The sequence below is a fragment of the Vanellus vanellus genome (assembly GCF_965231255.1).
Source record: "Vanellus vanellus genome assembly, chromosome: Z".
NCBI lineage: Eukaryota > Metazoa > Chordata > Aves > Charadriiformes > Charadriidae > Vanellus > Vanellus vanellus.
Genome location: NC_138908.1, coordinates 31,263,690 through 31,279,438, shown reverse-complemented (window position 1 = coordinate 31,279,438; position 15,749 = coordinate 31,263,690). Strand labels below are relative to the sequence as shown.

Here is a 15,749-nt window from a genome sequence, read left to right as displayed (position 1 = left end):
TCATTCACACCCTCTTCTCACAGGACTGTTACTGTCACTTGTCAGTTCTGCTCTTGTATTCACTGCTTCACTGAGAAATAATGTTTTACGTATTCCTTTTAGAAACAGGCAAGCTGAATAATCACATGGTCTTGCTGCTCAAACCTTGGACCTTCTTATGTAAGGTATGTGGGTTGTAAGCCTTTTTTGTCCATACAATTTTACTTTCAAACCCAGTTTGGTCAGTTTTTTTCACCCGAGCTTAGGTGTGAATAACGACTCAAGCTCTGTTTTGATAGGAGATTATTTTTTTTTTTCTCACAAAGTGAATGAAGAAGGGAAAGCTGACTTACAAAGCTCTAAACCAGGGGAAAGCATGAAAGATTCCTTACAGTTTTGGGTCTATTTACAATTTTTGGTTCTAACACTTACGACAAATCTCAAACACAAAAGGAAGACCAATATTAACTTTACTTCACATTGTGTAAATTAAACTGCTGCTCTGAAATACTGTGAAGAGGACACCTTTTCTCACTTGAAATACAGGGAACCTAGTGAAACCAGCAGGAGATACAAGGTGTTGAAGTGAGGAGCCAGAAATCATGAAACCTTAGTTTACCGAATACACACGGCTGAGATCTATCATGTAGAAACAAACATCAGTATATTCAAGTGCTGCATTTCAAATTTTATATTAATCTTATCATTGGTGCCAAAGATAATGATTTTAGAGAAGATTTTAGGTAAGGGTGTGGGTACTATACCCACTTAATGGATTTAAGGCTAAAAATTACAGTGTTTTTCATAATAACTGCACTGTGATAGATAAGTAGGTTTCAAGGGACTCAACCTTCACAGATTCTTGTCTCTTCACTGAGGTAGTAGCCTTTCGGACATTCACACTGGAAGCTGCCAAAAGTATTGATGCAATTTCCACCTTGGCAGAGACCTGGCAGTTCCTGACATTCATCAATGTCTGAAAACAGAGAAAAAACCCACCATATTTTCATTCCGGAATGAAAAGAAACAAGACACTTTAAGTACTCCCCTGAAATTTGACCAACTAGTAGCTTTTAACTGTCAGATGGATTTTTTTTTTTTTTTTTCTTCTAAATCGCACTTCATGAAAGCATGGATGAGATGCTCATTCTCTTGCATTTAAATAGCTCTTCAGGAGCATGTTTCAGCTTGACGAGCCCATGGACTTCAACTTCCATTACTGTTTACAGGAATTTGGCATCCAATTCCCCATTCCTGCATACTCAGTGGAACCAGAGTTTCTTTGTCCAATGAATACTTCCTGAAACTTATACCTTCCACTGATAAACTATAATTTTCATAAATGACTTATCCTTCAGGGTCCAATTTCAAAGGCCAATTCAAGCAAGAAGGTACACAAAAGGTATGCATCAGCTTATTTTCCTACTGAAACATTGTTGGACTTCTTCAATATTCTTTTACAGTATGCCTTTTCATCATGTTGTTGGCCAATGCGTATTGCAGAGGGTTTTGCTTTGTACTAAATGTAATCATTTCTCCAAAATAAAGTTACTGTATAAATCTCTCCAAAGATGACACTGTTTTTTATTACCAGCTATCACAGTCATTTATGGTAAACTCACCTTCTAAAATAATAGTGATGGGATTTGGTCTGAATCCTTCTCCCCCTGGACAGAGGGTATTGTATTCCGCTAAGGTGAAGTATAAGAAGAGAGAGCATGTCAATCATATGAAGAATAAAATGGTAACAACAGAAACATAAAATTTTGTTTGTCTTTTTAATGAGTCTTCTTCCCTACACTAATTGGTTTTCTACTCTTCTTGACCTATTCACAGTAAATAAAGCAAGTACACTGGACTAGTAGAGAATTAAAGTAAGGTTAAGACTTCTGCTTAAAACATTGCCATAACCTCAGATACTCTTAAGGCAGGCACAATATGGTTTTGTCCATACTGTGCCTTTAGAAAGGCACATATTTTGTGTTTTGACTAGTTCTTTAATATGAAATTTCAGTATACCATTAATAAGGATACATGTTAAAATTGGAATGCATATATTATGAGACTGTTAAGAACAACGTGCTTGACATTTCTGTTACATTACTCATTCAAAGAACTTCAAAGCTCTACAAAATTGATAAGTATCATCAGATAACGGTTTTGAAAGTACTCAAGAGGGACCTGGAAATAGTTAGCCAATATTCTTTGAGAACTACTGCAGCTCTCCAAATTAAAGGCACAACTTGAGCTGTAAGCATTATTAATTTATTTCCCTACCAACACAGAGGTGCTAAGTAAAAATTCCTAACAGATGCACACAATCAATTCCATTCTTAAGACACATAAGCATATCTGAAACAACCTTTATTTTTTTTATAATGAGAGAAAAGTAAAAGCAAAATAAAAAAAAGTGCTTCAAACTACTCAAAGTTTGCGGGCCTGGTCCAGTGGGAAGTGCCTTCTAAAGTTACCACTGATGGATTATTGTGAGAATAGGCACCGAGTTAGAGGACTAAAGGTCAGGTCTTCTGATAGTCAGGTCCACACCGCTACATCACCCCTCTGTCAGTAGCAGGGAGATTTTTTTCTGTGCCAGAAAGCTGCCTCATGAAGAAAATCAGTTTCTTAAATCATAAATGTATAGTAATACAGTAAAAGATTTCAAATATTTTTCCCATCCCTTGTTAGCACCTTCCATGATAAGACAGTGAGGTGAGAATAAGAGAACATTTCCTTACTGCTGTTTACAGGGGGACACGTCTCACAAGGGTTTCCCCAAGCCTTTCCCAGAGAGCAGCAGCATGAGGAACGACTGACTCCAACCCCAATTTCAGTGTTGCAGGATAGGCTCCCATCCCCTCGTGGTCCATACTTCAGGTAGCAATTGCCAACACGGTTATCTACATATAAAGCACATATGTCTACAGCTGCACCCAATGATCTGGACAAAGGAGCAGCAGGCATTAATTTTAACATTTCATATCTAGAAGCAGGAATTAAGATAAAATGCTTGCATGTCTTCCAAAGTCACTCCATACTCTAATGTAGCACATACACTATCCCCAGTCCTTCACTCCAGAAAATATCAGAAACCTTGCTGCAGTTTGCTGTTACTATTTCTTCTCTGTATTCCGACTGTGACTAGGCTATGACTCTTGTGGAATTAGAAGAATTTACATATTTTTCTGTGGAATCACAGAACAAAGTCATGTCACTGGAAGAATTCTTCCACTGGCAAATAAATTCTCCAAAAAATCATTAATATTGAAACAAAAAATCTAAATGTGCAGTAGGTTTGAGGAAAATTAGTTTATTAGTTCACTCAAACCATAACTTAATGATTTAGACAACTGCTGGCATCATTAGAATAAGCAAGGAATTTAAGAATCTAAAGATAATTTTTATGATTTAACTTCTGATCAAAGGGTGCTTCTAACGAAGCAGAGAAACCCACTCAAAATTTTTTGATAAATCCATGGTATAAAGGATGCAGTATCTTTTTGCATTTTTAATACTTCTGTTAATGGTATGACTAAGAAACATACAAATGAATTTTCGAATGATTTCCCAAATGCATAATTTACCAAGAAATATCACGTTTTTAATTTACTGCTTGTAGCAAGTGCCAGATGCCTCAGCCTTAGCAATTTACATGGAGTAAAACAAACACAGCATGATAAATGTGGTAGTTCGTGCTTTCAAAATTTCTAGAGTTTACCAGATTTCTTAGTGTGACACAAGTTTTTAAATTATCCTGAAGTTTGGGTCACATATCTTAAAAAAACCTTGAAGGCAAGTTTCTGAATTGTTAGGAACTATGTGTTCTCAAGATCTTCAAGTTAATTAAATATGTATAATACAAAAGTACAACTTCACATTAGTTTTCAGACTGAATATTTATTTAAGCAGTCTTAAAATGAATCAAGAGAAAACCTTCAAGATTTAAATTTATTCAAATTTAAGCATTAATAGACAAGTTTGGGTAAATCCTTCTGCAGTTTTAAGATCATACTGAGGCAGAGACTGTGAAAAAGGAGGCAGTTCTGGGCCCCCACATATTCTACAACAGATTTCAGTATCTCACCAGAAATGCACACGGTTATAAAGCTAAAATACTCAGTTAAGAATTGAGTGGCAGAGGCATACATATTATCTACCTCTGCGCCTCTGACAGAAAGAGAATAAACTTCAAGCAGGATATCTTTATCTCCCTAGAGGCATGATTTACCTGAGATCACTGATCAGCATATGTTAGAGTGGAAGTCCCCCATTTTTTTTAAGACAATGTTAGAAGAGAGTAAAATGAACTGCCTTTTTAAGAGGGGACATCCTGTTGTTCTCATTGTGGACTTGAGCTGAAACAACCCAAATGTGGTTATTCTGAGAATACCTGCCTCCTCCTTTTCTCAGAGGAACTGCATGCTCCTCTCTATTCATGATAGCGCAAGACATCTGCCTTTTAAAGAGAAGCCAAGAAGAGATTTGGCTTCCTTCTTCTGGGAAAAAGTGAAAAACAATGACCATTTTGGAAGACAGCTTCAGCCCAAGACCTCAGGCCCATTAAGAACAATAGGAGACGATAGACCTTGGAATGAAGGGAGAGACTGGAATTCTCCAGCAGAATATCGAAACTGAGTCCATCAAGGGTTTTAGGTTTTGGTTTACTCCTCACATGAACTGTCTTGGCACCGCACCATGTTCCTCTTTGCCAAGGATAACATTTCCGTTTCTTCTGAAAGGAACTGGAATTTACATTCCTCTGCCTTTTTTGCTCAAGTGTGCAAGAGATGGTGATATCGAAGAGAACCAGAAGCTGCTGTCCTTTGACAACAAGTTTCTGGAACATTTTTGAGTACAACTTGTGTATTCTAGAAGCAAGAAACTTCCCTTTTTCTTGGTGAGGTCTACTACTTTCTGTGTGTTTTTTTTCCCCCAAATGACTACAAGCTTAGAATGAAACTTGGGTAATGTTTTACCATGTACCAGTGAAACAAACATGATTGCAAGTGAAGTTGCAATTTGCAATTGCAGTCCTGAGGCTACAAAGGAACGTAATTTCTTTCATATAAATTGACCTTCAGTTCTTCCCTCTTTTGATTGTGTAAGTCAGTAAAGTAGACATACCCAAAGCATACCAAATCTAGAACCAGATCTAGTATAGCTGTATTGGAACAGCAACATCTCTTGTTTCCACTTCCCATGCAAAATCATTTAACCCTCTCGTAATATTACAAATGAGAACTGCTGGTGAAAGAAAAAAAGTTCAAAACCTAACAATGCCTATAATCATATAAAATAGTATAATTAATATGGTTTTAGTTCCGCATGCTGCCCCACCTCTTCAAGGGTTTTTAAAAAAATGAGCACTAAAATGTCATTTCATTCATGGGTTAGGTCTTTGCTTCTACTATCTTACTCTGATATTTTATGGGAAGCAGAGGCTGTGCTTGCCCCTGTCAAAAAGAAAAGCTGAATGTTCACAAAGTGTTTTTTGCACTTTGTCATAGAATCAGGCTGTAGAGAGATGGAAAGTGTACACCCGAGGCTTGCAACTCCTCCCACAGATAGATAAGTGGATTCCAGTTCTGCCACTGTCTGAAATTAAACTTGAAAAAGTACCAAACCCCATGTTTACTCAGGGGGCTAAGTCTTGGCAGTCTCTTGTCTGTACAATCAGTCATTCAGAAACTAAAAATGCTTCTCGCAGAAGGGAAAACAGTCTTTGTACCATAGAGAGATACAGCCCTAGTAGTATTTCCTCAGGACAGAAATGAGGAATGGTCAAATAGTTTTTCTACCACTTTCTTATTCAACATTTTTTCTTCAGAGATGGAGCGCTTGCTCTCTCACTTGGAACTCTAGAGTTGCTAGACACACCACTGAGCAGGTTCCCTTCTACTGTGGAGGTTTCCTTGAGTAAACATGGGACAAAAATATCATTGGGACAGCTGGTCCCAAAGTAGAGTGCCAACCCAAACGCCCATATCTTAGCGACACATAAATCAGCTAGCAGTAGGATAATTCATTCTCATAAGCTTCTTCCGTGATCACTTAAATTCTTTGGTCATAATTCAGGGCTTGCAAGGCTGATCATACACAGCATCTGACTGTAGGAAAGAATTAGGAGCTTAGTAGTTACATGCTGCAGAAGAGCAGCTAAAAAGGCAGGATTTCATTGCTTCCATGGATCTTCAGTTGAGGCAAAGCTAAATGCTTAAGTCAGGAATTGTGAAAGAGTCCATGGAAGACAGACAAACAGGCTTCCAATTCAATGGGAATAGATTACATAAATTCATTTCATCTTTAAATGCCTCAGCTTCAAGTTTTAGAATAAATTGGTCAAGACTGTAGACATCTAAAGGTCTCAAACGGGACTTGTTTCTAGCATCCAGAGAAGCAATAGAGAATAAGGAGAGAAAAGGGAGAAAATGAAGAAACATGGAAAAGATGAGCAATAAAATCTGTTCTGAAGGAAATCTGCATATCTTTAGAAATTATTCGCTTAGAAAAGTTATTTTCCACCACACTATAGTATTACTGTAAATATTTAGAAAATGGATAGAGTTCTAACCACCAATTCAGGAGATTTGAATCTTCCCAAATAAAAAGTTAGAAGGCTTTCCCCAGATCACACACAAATTCTTACAGTTGAACCTTAGCCCCTCTCTCAACCCCCCTTTTCCCCAGAACTTCCCTAGACTGCTAGCATACATTTTAATCACGTGACAGTCCTATATCATGCAGCAAGAGGGAAAAGTAATGAAAATTCACTTTAAGTCTGTTCAAGCCAGAGAGAATTACATGAACTACAGTGAAATGTCTTTTACTTTGCTTCCAGCCAAAAGGGTACCACAACCAGGTTTAATTCCAGTTTAGACTTAAATACATGAATCCGTCCCAAGACATATCTAGGATTAAAAAGTTAAATTCTTTAATTGAGAATTGTTGACTGTCAGGAGACTGGAATTGCAGATAATATATGCTTTGACAAATTTTGAAGAGGTGTATTTTAAAGAAACTATAAACACCATTAATCAGTTAAAATAATTAACTCCATCTCTATAAAACTATATAACAGAATATCCAGCATGTGGAATTATAATTTTTCTATCTTTCTACCATCATTTGCATCGGAATAGTCACCTTAGCTGTGATTTCTAAAGTAATATTTCAGGTAGCTTTTACTTACCCACACAACCCACTCCAGTAGGATTCAGCTGGAAGTCTGGAGGGCAATTACACTCATACCTTCCAGGAGTATTTACACAAAGACCATTAACACAATTAATGGGATCGGCACACTCATCAATATCTAAAACAGGAAGATTACGTTTATAAATCTGCTCACTGGACAGAAAAGAATAACAATTTTACTTTTTAAGACACAATGGGCAAGATAATTTCAAGTACACATGAGTTTTAGCTAAAATCGAACAAAAAACTACTCAAAAATCATCAAACGTTTTGGAATAATCTTTGTACAGATGCGTATTTAAGAAGCCATTCTTTTTATTCCATTCTTAAACCAACTCCGAAACATGCAATTCTACACATTGCTTGTTTAGTGGGGAAAAATGCACTCTTGTAAGAGAATACAATGCATGCTTTGTGAACTCATCTTTAAATTAACTTGGCGCAATTAAAAAAAAAAAAAAAAAGTAAGTCTTGACATATTTCTGAACAGAAGAGATACCTGTACAGTTTCCCCCAGTTCGATCTAGTTCATAGCCATCATCACAGATACAGTGAAACATTCCTGGTAGATTATTACAGGTACCAAATACACATATGTTCTGGAAGGAGCATTCATCGATATCTGAATGAACATATTAAGAACAGAAAGTTACATAACATTACCATGTTAATATTACAATAGTATGCTATAATACTAAAAGCAAATGAAGGCATGTGTAATTTAAAAAAAAAAAATTAAAAAAGAAACACTGAGTAATCACATTTGCTTTTGTGTAAAACACTATAGCTAGGGATTTGTGAGGCATTCTCCATTAAGCTGCTTGTTACTTATTCCTGTTTTAACTAGTGTGAAGTGAAAATAGCAAAACTGACTTCTCAGGAGTCAAAATGAAAAAGCTAAGTCAAAAAGCCAGGAAGTTCCTTTCAAAATATGCATGAAACAGAATGAAGCGCAACACCATGCAAAGGTGTCAGTCATTTTCTACCTCACAGTCTGCAACATTTCTTACTAATGGCAAGTAAGATTTTCAAAATATCATTCTCATGAACAATAAGTATACTAAGAAGCAAGAGAAGGAGTAGGCATCAACAGTTACTTATATCTCCTTGAGAAAGAATACAGGGAAAAGGAATCTAGGAAGGGAGAATTATCTATGATTTTCTCAAGCCCATGTTAAACCAGTTATATAGTAACCATATATAGGTGAGCTAAAATGCATGTAAAGGACTGCCTGTGTGCTCATGTAAATTGAACATGAAATAAAGTTGAAAGACTGAATGCTAGAAAATGAGTTAAATATTAACAGCACAGAGTGCAAAATTATTTTTTTAGACACAAACTATAACTGACTGCTGAGTTGTAGGTAAGTAAGATACGAGGGAAAAACCCCTGCATGTACTGTCTGATAGCAAGACTTTTAAGGTGCCAAAATACAGGAGTTGTGCAAAAGGCTAATGCAACTCTAGTACGTACTAGTGAGCTATTTTTAGCAGAGACAGGAAAGTGGAAAGCTTTAATTCCATTTTACAATGCACAGCTAGGTCTTCATTTGAAATTTTGTGTACAGTGCTCTGTTCAAGAGTGATGAACTAGAATTGGACGAGGTGTAAAAAATTGATATTAAAATGACTAGAGTAATAAAATATCTATTTTGAACTTGTCTTGCTTGTCTTAGCCAAAGCTTGAGAAGTGATATAATGCCTCTTTATAGGAACATATGAGAAGGGGTAAGTTTTGAGGGGGAGAGAAATATAAATGTTTAAGGGAAAATGAAATTTAATATAAATGCCTAATAGCCAACAGTCCTGAGTAAATTTAAACTGGAAATTAAAGGACGGTTTGTAAGTACCTTGGAGTATAGCCATGGAATGACTTCCAAATAGGGTCATGAACATAAGTTGCGTTCAGATGAAGCTTTATAAAGTTATGGAAAAGACTGTATCATTGAGAAGCTAATGTACTGACATCTGAAGGGATTTCTGATGAAACTGGGTTAATCACACAGAATCACAGAATGGTCAGGGTTGGAAGATACCTCCTGGAGATCATCTAGTCCAGCCCCCGTGCCTGAGCAGGGTCACCTACAGCAAGTTGCACAGGATGGGATCCAGGCGGGTTTTGACTGTCTCCAGAGTGGGAGACTCCACAACCTCTCTGGGCAGCCTGTTCCAGTGCTCTGCCACCCTCAAAGTAAAGAAGTTCCTCCTTCAATTCAAGTTTGTGGCCGTTACCTCTTGTCCTATCACTGGGCACCACTGAAAAAAGACTGTTCCCATCCCTCTGGCACCCTCCCTTTAAGTATTTATAAGTATTGATAAGATCCCCCCTCAGTCTTCTTTTCTCTAGACTAAAAAGACCCAAGTCTCTCAGCTTTTCCTCATAAGAGAGACATTCCAATCCCCTAATCATCTTTGTAGCCCTTTGCTGGACCCTCTCCAGCAGTTCTCTGTCCTTCTTGAACTGGGGAGCCCAGAACTGGACACGATACTCCAGGTGTGGCCTCACCAGTGCAGAGTAGAGGGGAAGGATGACCTCCCTCCACCTGCTGGCCACAGTCTTCTTGATGCACCCCAGGATGCCATTGGCCTTCTTGACCAGGAGCTCAGCCCCCAACCTGTACTGATGCATGGGGTTATTCCTCCTCAGATGCAGTACCCTACACTTGCCCTTGTTGAATTTCATAAGGATTCTCTCTGCTCAACTCTCCAGCCTGTCCAGGTCACGCTGTATGGTGGCACAGCCTTCCGGCGTGTCAGCCACTCCTCCCAGTTTAGTGTCATCAGCAAACTTGCTGATGGCACACTCTATTCCTTCATCCAGGTCATTGATGAATATATTGAACAGGACTGGACCCAGTACTGACCCCTGAGGGACACCACTCGTTATTGACCTCCAACTAGACTCTGCACCACTGCTTTATCTGTCAGCCAGTTCTCAATCCACCCCACTGTCCATTCATCTAACCCACACTTCCTTAGCTTGCCTGTGAGGATGACGTGGGAGACAGTGTCGAAAGGCTTGCTGAAGTCAAGGTAGACAACATCCACTGCCCTCCCCTCATCCACCCATCCAGTCACGCCATCATAGAAGGCTATCAGATTAGTCAGACATGACTTCTCCTTGGTGAATCCATGTTGACTGCTTCTGATAACCTTCTTTTCTTCCAGGTGCTTTGTGATGACACCCAGAACAAGCTGTTCTATCATCCTTCCAGGGATGGAGGTGAGGCTGACCAGCCTGTAGTTTCCCAGGTCATCCTTCTTGCCCTTTTTGAAGACTGGAGTGACATTGGCTTTCCTCCAGTCCTCAGGCACCTCACCTGTTCTCCAGGACCTTCAAAGACGATGGAGAGTGGCCCAGCAATGACTTCTCCCAGCTCCCTCAGCACTCTTGGGTGCATCCCATCGGGCCCCAGGGACTCGTGGATATCCAGTTTACCTAACTGATCTCTAACTTGTTCCTCATCAACCAAGGGAAAGTCTTGCTTCCTCCAGACTTTCTCTGTTACCCACAAACTCTGGGTCTCCCGAGGACTGGCCTGAGCAGTGAAGACAGAAGCAAAGAAGGCATTCAGCAACTCCGCCTTCTCTGCATCATCTGTCACCATGGCACCTGTCTCATTCAACAGCAGGCCCACATTTTCCCTAGTTCTCCTTTTGTCTCCTATATACTTAAAGAAACCCTTCCCCATTGGCCTCGACATCCCTCACCAGGTTCAATTCCAAGGCTGCCTTGGCTTTCCTTGTTTCATCCCTGCATACCCTGACAGCATTCTTATACTCGTTCCAAGCAGTCAGCCCCTTCTTCCACCTACTGTAAACTCCCTTCTTCCACCTGAGCTTCTTCAGAAGGTCCCTGCTCAGCCATGCAGGTGTCCTGCTTCCCTTGCCTGATTTCTTGCTCTTCCGGATGCGCCAATCCTGAGCTTGGAGGAAGTGCCGCTTAAATAGCAGCTAGGTATCAATTACAATTAATTAAAATTATTGTACTAAACCTGGGCTTTGAATTTTGTCCCTTTTTATTGCAGAAATCAGCCCATGAGTCACCTTATCATAGGACAAATTAAAACATCAACTTAAAAAAAAAATGGTAACTTCTTCTAAGTATTCAGCACCCAGATCTTTTAGTTCTCCAACAGCACAATTTAATCTATGGAATGCCTTCAGATCTCTATTAGAATCACAGTAATATACCAATATACCAAGCATTTTTCCAAAATTCTTCAATTTATTTTTCAAAGTGTCATTGTGTACAAACTGAAAAGCCCAATGTTGGCAACCTGCTGTACCAAGAATTAGGATCATATTGTTTTTCAAAACATTGGTTGTCTGATAATCTATTTGGGGATTCCCATTAGAACATTGGCATGCCTATAATATGACTAACTAACTGAGCTGCACTGAGAAATTCAGTAAAGATGATTGACGATACTTGGTAACTACTGACAGATCTGAACAAAACAGTTGCGCAGCTAGTTTTTCAGAAGCATCTGCAATTTTTCTACAGCTAGAAGTTTGATTTATACATGTACACCTGAATGTGTGAACATGCCAAGTTATGGACTGACATTTAGAGACTACATTCTGGGATCTGTTTTTAATGTCCCATCAAGAATTTTAATTTCCTAAGGCATTATCAGATTTCCACCATTGTATATGCAATACGATAAAAAGCTTTGGAGCACCAGCTAAAAAGACTTTATCTAATATACAGTTCTCTTGCATTAAAGAAACAAACAAACAAAAGACATAAGAACAAAACAGCGAACAGAAGCTGAATTGGACTAGAAAGATAATAATTCTTTTTGCACTTCAGATGATCTGGTACAATATTGAGAGTGAAACGGTGATGATAAAAAGTCTCCAATATGCATTTTAAGGAGTGTACAAACTTTTCAAATATAGCAGTGATTTACCTACTTCAATTTTCCTGAAAACATTTATTTTAAAATGAGGTCACTTAATGTAGTTTGTGTGTCCTGTGTAAACACATTAAATAAAACAGTGATGAACACAGGATTTTTCCACACACTAATCACTAGTGACAAAAAGAAGAGAAATAATTAAAAAACCAAAATTACTGAGCCAAATTTCTACTCTGGGATTTTTGGACCAAGGTCAGGAAAACTTCATAAAAAGATGAAAGCTACTTCCAACATAATTCACATTGCAAAATAATCCTTGCTTGAAGAAATTACTTATATGTGAAGCATGTGCTGAATATTCTGCTTCCAGGCTGAGGTCCTTCCAGCACTTCTTGTTGTTTGCTTTATTGCAGCCAATCCAAACTCAGAAAATGAATTTGAAGTACCAGTGGCTTACCTTGGCATGACTTGCTGTCCGAGGCAGGAGTGAATCCCATCTCACATTCGCAACGGTAGGCACCAGGGACATTCAAACACTGTCCATTTTCACACAGATTAACATTTTCTGCACACTCATCAACATCTGTGGGAGACAGAAAATTTCTTTGAAACTACAGGCTGTCATGATTCCTTACTCCTTGTTTTTCATTAACAGATTATTTTTTTTTTAATGATACAAGGTTTTCAGATTCAGTACTATTAGCTTTGACAAATTAAGTTGATTACTTGGCTTAAAAAGTCAAAACTTTGTCTCCTAGTATATATTGCTATGTTACTTTGACAGAAAATACATTCAAAAGGCAAATTTTCTTAAGTGACTCATACATAGAAAATTATTTTCATATGCATTTTAGAAAATATTCTTTGAGGATTATGAACATTACAACTAACATTTGCACACTACCGGGCATTCTTCTAGTACGCCCAAAAAGTGTTTTGTTTTTTTTTTTTTTTTTAAGAGCTATAAAAGAGCAGAAAGACAAAGGAAGGCATTTGCCATTGCAGTCACCATAAGGACTCCTAATTTTGTCAGATATACTTATGATTGTCCAAAAAACCTTTAAATATACGTTCTTTATTTTATTAGTCATTCCCTAGTATCCCATCTGATTTTTAAAAAACAGATCTGAAACAGCGTGTTAATAATAGAGATCAAAGTTTTTGTTCACGAACCACAAACTTGAAACTCATAAACCAACAGTATTTGAAGATCCTTATTCTAAAATAAAAAAACTTACAGTACTAATCAGAAGACTGTTTTGCTAAGGTGTAAATAAATTTTAATTTAAAATTAACCAGTTAGCTAATAATGAATACATTCACATTAGGTTCTATGTATTTTACTGTCATTAGGATGCATTCCTTCAAACCTGCAAATTTGCTGACCACATACAGGACATGTTAGAAGTCAAGAGCAAAGATATTATTGCATCTCCACTCTGTAAGTGATAAGAAACACAATAACTCAATACTCCCCCATTAATGTTTAATATGTCAATGATTAAATCCTCTTCAACTAACATAGCGAGGGGAAAATAGATGATGCCTTCCCTGCCAGAGACAGATCTGGCCTACAAGACAGGAACCATAACAGAGAGCTGGTGTTTTGTGTTCTTGACTAGAGTGTGCTGCTGCAAGCAGCATGGACACATTCAAAAAAAATTGGCATGAAGAGGAGAAGCAGGAGGAGGAAGAAGTAGACAGGAACTTCATCCAACAAATGGGCCCAGTGGGTCCAATTTGGTACACAAATTAAAAGAACAATCAGTTGCCTCTGTTAGCATTTCTTCAGCAGATGGGAAGAATCCTGATCTTAAAAGACACTTTCACATTTATTATCTTTAACTTTGGGCTTAGATCTAATTTGCTAAGCTTCCATACAACAGAAACAATCAGACACAAGTCAGCTTTCACAGAAAGTTCTTACCAGAACAAGTAAATCCATCCCCAGTGAATCCCTCCGCACAGGCACAGCGGTATGACCCTGGGGTGTTCACACACTGAGCGTTCACACTGCACTGGTGGGTCCCATTGGAGCATTCATCAAGATCTGCACATCAGAGACAAGACAGTGAAGGCAGTAAAAGAGCAATTAGTATACTTGGCTTACAATTAACTGTCAAGCTAACAATCGCAACTGCAAAAGTTCTCATTGGAAGATATAGGGTTAATCTATCGTGATTTTATTTCAATATTTTTTCCTATAAATTAAAATGCATGGGATTGGGGTAAAATGTTTCCAATCAACAGAGGGAGTTCAGCTAACTTGTTACTTGAATTTTGATATCCTTTTAAAGAACTTGAATTCAAAATGAGTTAAAAAAACAATAAACCAAAGAAATATAGTGAGGTGAAAATCTGCCATACATTTGGAGAATCTTCTCAAGTAATAGAAGAACATGACAACAATGTAACCCCGTAAGAGTTAATGCAAGCTTTCTTATTTATTTGATGTCAACTTGAATGGAAAAAAAAAAGAAAGAGAAAGAGAAGAAGGAGAAGGAGGAGGAGGAGGAGGAGGAGGAGGAGGAGAAAGAAAAAAGAAAAGGCTTTCCTTCCCCTCAAGGGCTTGTTTGATGGGAATTGCCATATAGGTCCATGACATTTGGGTCACACTACCTAGTGCTATGGGGTAGCCGACAGTCCCTTCTCATCCGTCTGCAGAGTGGTCTCCTGGAACACTTACTTTATGCCCAGGAGCTATTCTAACTACAAGGATGCTGCTGGAAAAACTTGTTAAAGATTTCTCCCTCAAATCGGACTTTTTGTTTACTTAGTAGAACCTCACATATTTTTAATTATAGGATAATAAAAGGTTAATTAAATTAAAGGATGAGAGGGGCCTTCCCCTTTTTCTCAGATACGGCTTTAAAAAGCTTAGAAAATCTGGCCTGCCGTAAAATTTTATAATCCTTCTTCCTTCACATTATTACACTAATAAAGCCTAATTCTTAAATCAAGCTCCTCTTCCATAGATCCCAAAATGTTCTGAAAAAAACGTAAATATGAAAGACTTTTACACATCAAACTGAAAAATGAAGGCAAGGGGACATGGTGCTACTCTAGCAGCCCAGCAAAAGTAGAATCAAGTTTCCCATACCTCAAGTCCAATGTGCTTTATATTAGGGCCTATAAACTAGATATACTACAAGACATTTACAAAAAAATAGTATCGAGTAACAGAAACAGTATTTTGCTGGCAGGAAATCACAAAACAAATTCCATTTTATTTCTGACTGATTTTTTTTTATTTTGCACATTCTAGCAGTTGTACGTAAAAGTTGTACGTAAAAGACAGTTAACTCAGTAAGATGTTACACAGACAGGCTTCTGAGACAAAACCATTTTTTTCTCAGAAAACCAAACTCCCGAAACATAAGAACCTTGCACACCCATCTATCCACAGAGTGCAGCAGACAAAAGAATACTTTTTTCTAATGAAGTAATCACACAGTGAGATTACACAATTTCATTAAAAAAAAAAAAGAAAAAAGCTTTATTTTCTGTATACTTACCAATACATTTAATCCCATTTCCAACCCATCCTTCTCTGCAACTACATTTAAAACTTCCTGGTACATTGACACATGAAGCATGCATGTCACAGTTGTGAGCACCAATTTCACACTCATCTATATCTAAAAGCACAAAATAAGCTATTAGTATTTACTTCATGAGCACTGGAATATTACAAATTATGTTGATTTTACA

The 15,749-nt window shown here is 37.8% G+C and overlaps 1 protein-coding gene across 1 annotated transcript in view; it reads right to left on the bottom strand.

The window, feature by feature from the left end:
• Positions 1-15,749, bottom strand: part of FBN2 (fibrillin 2) — a gene marked incomplete at both ends in the record, with an annotated part of 173,634 nt that overhangs the window by 36,662 nt on the left and 121,223 nt on the right. The window contains 8 exon segments of the mRNA XM_082498059.1: positions 830-955; positions 1,602-1,670; positions 2,718-2,879; positions 7,169-7,291; positions 7,673-7,795; positions 12,496-12,621; positions 13,966-14,088; positions 15,554-15,676. Of these exon segments, the coding sequence (XP_082354185.1) occupies positions 830-955; positions 1,602-1,670; positions 2,718-2,879; positions 7,169-7,291; positions 7,673-7,795; positions 12,496-12,621; positions 13,966-14,088; positions 15,554-15,676 (975 nt within the window).